An 8163-nucleotide genomic window follows, 5' to 3' on the forward strand; every position below is an offset into this window, starting at 1 on the left:
AGTCTTCCAGAAGTGGCAGCTGTATAAATGAGAATGCAGAGAGTGTTGTGTGGCAGCTTGAAGAATGTTTGGGGGTATACCTGGGAAAGGACCCAGCATGCCAGAATCCATCATTTGGACAGAGCTGGAGTGAGAGGCCAGGGAATCAGAATGAGCTGCCATGGAGGCTGGCAAGACGGAGAGACGGAACAAGGAGGTGCTGTTAGACATGTGGATGTTAATAATTTAGTACACCAAAGGAATCGCAGACAACAAATCAAGCAGGAGACAAGTTGTTAAAGGCAAAGGTTATTTTCAGTTCTTTATTACGGAACATTCTTGAACATTTTTGTAGCAGACATCCTAACAATCCACATGTTGATTGATCTAAAATAAGAAGTTTTCAGCTTTGTGGTTCTGAAGTTTGAGTGATAGCAGCAGCATATGTTGACTGTAGAATTACTCATCAACAAAGACTCAAAATGATTCGGTTTTTAAATTTTTGTAGAATGGTTAAAAATGAACTCAGGAAATCATAAAAAAGTACAACAGGGAACTATATTTACTGTAGATTTACATCTGATGTTTTTGTAGGCAGCCACTTCAAAAAGTGGCAATAAAGAAAAAGATGTGTTAAGTTTGCAGACTGCAGGGTCCTTGATTGATCAGCTTTATAGTTTTTGAATTTTCAATCACTATCCGTCATCGACACTGAAAGAGAAAAAGTTTCTAACTTATTGGAAAAGCTCAAATACACACCGTCTACAGACACCAAAGCTAACCGTGCTAACAGCGCTAATTGCTAAAATTAGAATTTCAAGAAGTTTGCTTCCATTTACAGTAGTACTACCTTACAATGAATCTCTCCTCCCATATGATGTAAACGTTTAAATACAATCAAAAAATTTTGATTTTTAACAGAAATTAAGACAAAGATTTGAATTCAGCCACTTGTACTTCTACAGAAATCATCATCTAATTGGTTGCTCAACTTCTTTCTGCCATTTGTTGGTATTAAATAGTTTTCAAACTCATTTTGCTGTTTTATTTTATAAAATACAGTTTCACTTAAAAAAACAGTATTTCTAAATCCTGCAAGGAAAAAACATACTTTACAGCAGCATTAATGAACACTGACCGACAATCAAATTCAATTCAAACTCTAAAGTACTTTATTAATCCCAAAGGGAAATTAAATAAATTAAGTCAGCAGAGTGAGGAACATTGAAAAACACTAAACTAACCAAATGATATACACCAACAGCAGATTAAGATTTAAAATTATTTTTAATTAAACCCTTCTTTATAATTGCTGAGCAGCTTTCTGCAGGTGCCCAGTGGTTTTCTCACCATTTAACTTTGGTGAGCTCCAATAGGTCCTTTGGGGTTGGAAGGCCTCCTTGCCATCACCCTGATCTTTAGATCCCTCTACAGATTCTCTTCCAGATTCAAACTGGGCCACTCTAAAACATTAACTCACTACCTGGCCCAAACAAAAAGTTGCCACCTTGAATTAACAAAGCACACAGGCACAAGACTCACTGCATGGGAGATTGTCTTTCAGCTAGCAACAAGTTACTATACTCCAGCTGATGTAGTTAGTGGCTTCTTATTTATTGTATTTAAGTTCCAAAAGTATTCATATCCTTGGCAGGTCTAGATTTAAAGTCATTTTAATTACCATGTAAGTGAAACTGGGAGTAGTACACTCCCTAGCCCAAAAACAAGCGGTCCACTGGATCATCTCAGCATCCATGCTGAAAACCAAATCCTGTGAACGTATGAAAGATGTTTGTAGAGAAAATATCAAAGAAGAAACATAAACTAATTTAATGAGGTTGAGAACTAACCAACACATTATTAAAAACTGGAATGGGAAATGGGGAACCATTGTCTTTAAGGAAGAAATGTGGTCAGAAAAAACACTCAACGATCGTAATTGGCGGCCTCTGAAACGCTTGTTAAATCCCATCAAAGAAAAACATGAAGGAAACGCAATGTACATACTGGGCTCTGGAGGCAGAAGGTCATGTGATCAGATAATTTATTGGGCTCATGGTGACGCAGTAGATCACGGAGCAAAAAAGATCACAAAATTCAGACCTTTGAGAATCTTTAGAATTTGCTGGAGAAGGCATCAGCAGTGGTCACACTCTCCCATAATCAACATGTCAAGAAACATCAATGCAAAACTGGATGGGAATAAATCTTGTAACACTGTAGAAGCTCATCAAAAGCAATATGAATGTGTGTCATCCCCAAAGCTAGAGACGACCCAATGGACCTCTTGTTTTTGGGCTAGGGAGAGCGCTACTCCCAGTTTCAATTAAAAGAAACATGTTGGTAATTAAAATGACTTTAAATCTAAACTTGCCAAGGAGCTTAATATATCTACAGAAGTTAGAGCAAAAGGTAGTTCCAGTTGTTTACAGGCTAGAAATAAATCTTGGGGTAGGGAGAGCGCTACTCCCAGTTTCAATTAAAAGAATAAAAGAATGGTACAAGGTCTGAACCAGAGGAACTCTTGTGTCTGGCAAAACTGCAAAACAGGGTAAACTTTTTCAGAATCTCTGTTACTTCCATTGAAGCAACTAAGGAAATCAATCAACCACAGGTCACAGCATTCCAACACGAACCGTGTTTTTTATGTTCTTTAGTTTCCGATTCTTATAACTGAGTATTCCTGACATTCCGACCTGGCAGGTCTGAACCTGAGGCCTCCAGGAGCCGAACTACCCGTCCCCCAGAGGTCGCCTCACAAGCTGAAGCTTCCACAACATTTACCAAACAACCATGATCACTCTCCATCCCTGATCAGGTCCTGCCATGCAACTCAGACTCAACGACACATTACTACGTACAAACACTCAGCCTCATTTTCTTCAAAAATAAAAAAAACGACAAAAAAACAATTCAAACATAGAAACTTGTCCAGGATCAATCGCTTCAACAGACGTGCACCTGTGCGCTCACCTGTCCGGTCTCCTCATGAAGCAGACATGTGAGTCCCAGACAAGCCACCATCCAGCTGCCGAGCGCTGCTCACAGCCTCAGTCTCTGACTGTCTGCACTGCAGCCTCAGCTGGCTTTGAGCTACTAACACTGTGAACCCTCACACACACACACACACACACACGCACACACACATCGGCATGCCATCACAGTTGGGGAGTCTGGCTTTGGAGTGGTGACGTTTCACTGTCTGGTTCAGGTCCTGGGCCCCCCGGCAGCCACCCAGCCCCTCCCCTTGCCCCCCGTCTGCTGCTATCGCCACTCTTCAGTTCCTGTCTGAGAGGTCCGGCCTGAACCAATGGGGCCGCGGTCAAGATCAGGAGTCGGAGTGTGAGACAAAAGCACGGCTGGACGTGGGGAGGGAAAGACAGCAGGACATTACTTGTCTTTGATCAGGAGTGACAACCAGGAGAACCTGATGAAGGGAAAGGAGGACGGATAGAGAATAGGAGGGAGGTGAAGTCGAGGAGAGAAGACGCAGAGGGAGGCACCGATGGCAACCCCCACCACCCCCCACCTCCCCTGCCTCTAGCACCGTACACACAGGGTGACAGTAAGGCGAACAGACAGGATGCTACCCACAGTCACAAACGCTTCCATGTATACAACACGCAGGGGCCTCGGTACGGTCCGCTGGCGGTCGCAATAGAACGCACAAACCCATCTATCAGAAGAACCCCGGAACAATTCCAGAACAAATCCCACGGTCAGAGTTTCTGGGTCTCCAACGTCATAAAATCGGGATTCCGAAGGTCAAATGCGAAAGGACAGGCAACGCACGGTGGAGAGGTGGAACCCAAACAAACAAACTTGCTCTTTGTTGAAAATCGGTGAAGCTCAAAAGGTTACAGGAAAACAGGCGGAAGTATCTCCCCCTTCCTCCTCCTCTGGGCCCCTGCTGAGTGGAGGCGCTGTCCAAGGTGCTGAGATCAGGCTGAGCAGCTTCACTGAGGGCGTTCAGGGGCACTGGCACGAAAAACAGCTAACACGGCCTGGCTGTTTGCATGTTTACCCCAAACTGAACCCTGTGGGCTGTCTAAGATCGCGTCCCAAAGACAAATGTCTTTTTAGCAGCTGGGGAGGGAGAGAAAAACTCAATGACCTCTGAGCTGGTAACACGAAACATCAGTTTGGCGAAAGAATAAGTGAAAGGAGACGGGTCAGAACTGATGTCCTTTACCAGCCTTTCTAGTGCAGCCACAAAATCCAACACTGGAAAACCTTCCAAGTTTAGTTGTCAATAACTTCCTGTTTAGTCACCATAACATCAGTTTGATGGCATCTAAGCTAGTCTTCATACAGATGTTCTGGATCCTCAGTTACAGAGAAACAATTTCTTGCTGGAGGTGTGGCTTTTGTTGAAGTTTGAAATGATTGGATCTGATTTTAACCAATCGCTCATATTTATTTAGCCATGAAGTATGTGATGAAACTTACTGGAAATTGCATGTGATGTAAACTACTATCCCCCACTGTGAAGAGAGAAGTGCCAAGCCGAACGCCATCTTTGCCAGCAATAAAATGTCTTAAAGATTTCCTTTGTTCAAACTTTACTTGCTGCCTGCACTGCCATTGCCAGACTATAGGTCTAAAGGCAGACTACAATTCTAAAAAAACTACTCCCAATTCTGTTTGCTGATTGACCTGGTTGAAATTCTACTGGAGAAATCGAACTCAATGGGAGAAAGCCAAAACGAAACACAGAAGGGAGATGAGAATTGAGCAAAACTACACAGTTTTAATTTCAGCGTGGTCATTTAGCGCTAAATAAATAATGGGTACGTAATGTTGATCATTGCGTACCCAACAGTTTTTTTTTTTAAAGTACCACAGGATGTGTTGTACAGACCTTGTCAGTTCATGACCACCTGGGGATGTTTTGTGTACACTTTGAATAAGAGTGGATATTTAAGATCTACTCATGGTGTACTGTAAAAGAAAATTATCAGAGCTATTTTGACTAAATTAGAGGTCAAAATCTTTAACTTTTCAATGAGTCAAGCAGGTCAAACAAGGATCAAAACGATGAAGAAAATAAACTGAAACGTCATGGTGTAAGTACGCAGGCCTGTGTAAAGGCACAAAATGGAGGGGACATATTGGCAATACACACACTTATCCTCCACTGAGCCAAAACATTCTAATGATGCTTCATGTCTGATGTGACAATTTGAGCTCAGTAAAAACCACAGAATGGAATTTCACCGGTGGTCTTCTTGAAGCCCTGGCAGATTTTCCGCCGTCCTGCCCTAGAGGGGAGATTTCCTGGCAGAGCTGCGCAGGGGTTAATGCACCAGCGGTGAACACATGGCTGTGTGTTTCCCTGGATAACGACGTATGAACTGATGTGAACAGGTGTGTCGGTGCACAACAGGAGACTCATTACGCTCCAGCTGTATGACCTTTCATAACGCGCTCACTTCCAGACCGTTACACCTGCAATGTGGAGGAGCTGATAATTGTCTTTGGGTTAAATTTAGTTTGTCTCTCCCTATCAGTGTATGGGCTATGGAGCATAAACACTGAAGAAACTGACTAGTCACTTTCAGTTGTGAACTCCACTAAACATCCTCCATGGTAGAGTGATGAGAAGAACGCCATGGGTCTGAACAGACATAACAATGTTGTGTTCAGAAGAAAAACCAACACTCACATCACCCTGACCACACTGTCACATGACTGAAGCTAAACATTGACAGCAAAGCAATCTGAAATTGGGTTAAGGTTTACCTTCTAGCTGGACAACAGCGCTAAACATAGCAAGGATGAATAAAACTGGCCTAGTTAAAGTCCAGGCCTGAATCAAACCTTATAGCTCTGTAAATACTCCAGAGGTGTTTTTCATAATCTCTTTATTTGGTATTTTTTATTCCCAAAGTGTGCCACACAACACTTCCTGTCACTGCAGTTAAAAGCAGTTCTAAAACTTAACAGGGGCTGAATCCAAAGGCACGTCACACTTATGATATTTATATCTGTAAAAACAAGGGAGGCACAGGTCAGTCGGTCCCAATTTCCTTCACTTTGGGACACTGCATGCATGTCACCCTACTCTTGCCAACTTAGGAGACTTTTTCAAACAAAACTAATGGTATCGGCCAAAATCAATAATCGGCAGGTCAGGCTTTTTAAATATTGATGATCGGGCACAAAACTGCAATTGTTGCACCCGTGGTAAAAACTATTGTTTTCATTCTCTTGTATTCATTATGCAGAGGTTGATGCTGGTCAATCACACTTAAATTACACTTTTCTTTTTTTTTCTTTTTTTGTTTGCAACGTGAAACCATGTTAAATTTAAGCGGGGTGAACAGTTTCTCAAAGCTCTGATGTTAGAAGTTACTGCAGTTCAGAAATCATGTTGTAAAGAGAAGAAAGACTCAAAACTAGATTTGTTAAAAGACAGGTGTGATGCATGGTGGTGGTCGCTGCTCCCTCACTATGAACGTAAACATTTGTCTTTATTATGAGTTTCTTTCACATTTCTGTTCTGAGGTAGAACGTATTAAAGTGCCTTTTTGCCCCTTTGTTCCTCCTGGTTACATCAGAAGCTGTTGCTTAGCAATCGTACGCAAGTGATGAACGTAGGAACATGTTTGTGGGTCAAACACGCAGAGCTAATTGGGAACAACAGGCTGCCCTCACCAGCTAAGAGTGATGTCTGCCACAAGCAGAGAGATATATGCTGTCCTGTGATTATGGTGAACTACATTTCTAAATTATGTAAGATCTGACCTCAGAGGGCTGGAAACACATGGCAGGGAGATTTGGACAGCTACCAATTTCACATATAAGCTTACTCATCCATGGGGGGACATGAGGACATGCACTAAGAAGCACTTCATCAGCGCTCCATTGACAAATAAGAACACACAGTAACATGTGGGCTCACGTTTAAAGATGCAACCAAGGCAGAAATCAGGCTGAGAAATTAAAGTGAAGAACCCAAACAGGCTCCGTTAGCACAGCTTCTACACAGATATGTTTAAAAAAATGGCTCCTCAAAGCCAGTGATGGCTGTTCTGAAGACAGCAAGCAGATTGATGAGGCCGGCTGCCAGTCGCACGTAGTTACAGTCAAACTCCTGCCACGCTAAATCTGACTCACATCATGATCACATCTGGTATTACAGCAAGCTGGAGTTACTGAGAAAGTCAAACACTGCTAGCTACAAACGGCGCCCAGGTTACCCAGAAGTATGTTTACAAGGGGTCTGGCATTTAAACTGGACATATTTAAAGATTAAACCCTAAATCAACGTTTTTTGACAGATAAATTGTTTAAATTGTTCCTTAAGGGCAAACATTTTAAAATGCTTCTCTGACTACTTAAAATTTCTAATATTTGGCTGAAAATGGTCTCAGTGCTGCCCTCCTTGGGTTGAATGTGGCTACTGAAGTCAAATTCTCCTATTGGCTCCAACAGTACAGCTCTGTTGATGACTATAGAAGCATTACAAATGTATGTTAAACTTTGTCAATATTCTGCTAGTGTCGAAAATACACAATTTTGCAATTGCACTGTACTCATTAAATAAGAAACACAATTAAAGTAAACGAATAAGTTTGTATGGACAATAGGTCATAAAAAAAACATGCCATGATCCATCAACTACTTCCTGTTGTCTCCTTTGTGGTTTGCACCAGCAGTAAAATCTGGTTGTTGATCATGTGACTCATGAAAAAATGATTCTACTGCAGTTGGTCAATGACCATTTTTTATTGAAAACACAGCTGACGTTATACAGCCCAATATCAAAAAAAGGTTGCTAAATTTATCACAAGTAATTTTTTGAAAAAAAATATTACAAAAGAAAATTAAAGATGTTGATTTCCCTTTGGGATTGATAGAGTAATAATTTGTGAATGGAAATGAATGAATCAAATCAACATGTTCTATATTGTGTAGCCCTATAGCTATTACATTAGTTAAATGGATATTGGACCCATAATCTAGATTGATAGTAAATTGAACGTTGATCAACATATTTGATGGTGACTTTTGGCAAAATGTAATGTTTATTACTCGTCTCACAACTAGTGATTGTGTGAAGTTTTTGTGACGTAAAACACTTTAAACATGACAAATTTTACTAACAAGGAGACATTTTAAGGTGCTGATGAGGCTATTATTCTAACTGCTGAATGGCAGATAAACAAAACGGTGTAATTT

At 41.2% G+C, this 8163-nt stretch overlaps 1 protein-coding gene across 8 annotated transcripts in view; it reads right to left on the bottom strand.

Moving 5' to 3' along the window:
* The window catches only part of LOC106934568 (microtubule-associated protein 4-like), a 52570-nt gene extending 49366 nt beyond the window's left edge, over positions 1–3204 (bottom strand). For 3 of the 8 annotated variants that reach the window (XM_015014549.1, XM_015014551.1, XM_015014543.1), the window contains exon 1: positions 81–2906. In XM_015014549.1, coding sequence (XP_014870035.1) covers positions 81–210 — 130 coding nt within the window. In that variant the 5' untranslated portion in view covers positions 211–2906. Of the gene's footprint in view, positions 1–80; positions 2907–2952 lie in introns of those variants that run through there. The other 5 variants (XM_015014550.1, XM_015014547.1, XM_015014548.1 and 2 more) reach the window with 3 other exon arrangements.
* Between the last annotated feature and the right edge of the window lie 4959 nt (positions 3205–8163).

The sequence above is a fragment of the Poecilia latipinna genome, unplaced genomic scaffold (assembly GCF_001443285.1).
Source record: "Poecilia latipinna isolate Pla-1442-1.1 unplaced genomic scaffold, P_latipinna-1.0 Scaffold1827, whole genome shotgun sequence".
NCBI lineage: Eukaryota > Metazoa > Chordata > Actinopteri > Cyprinodontiformes > Poeciliidae > Poecilia > Poecilia latipinna.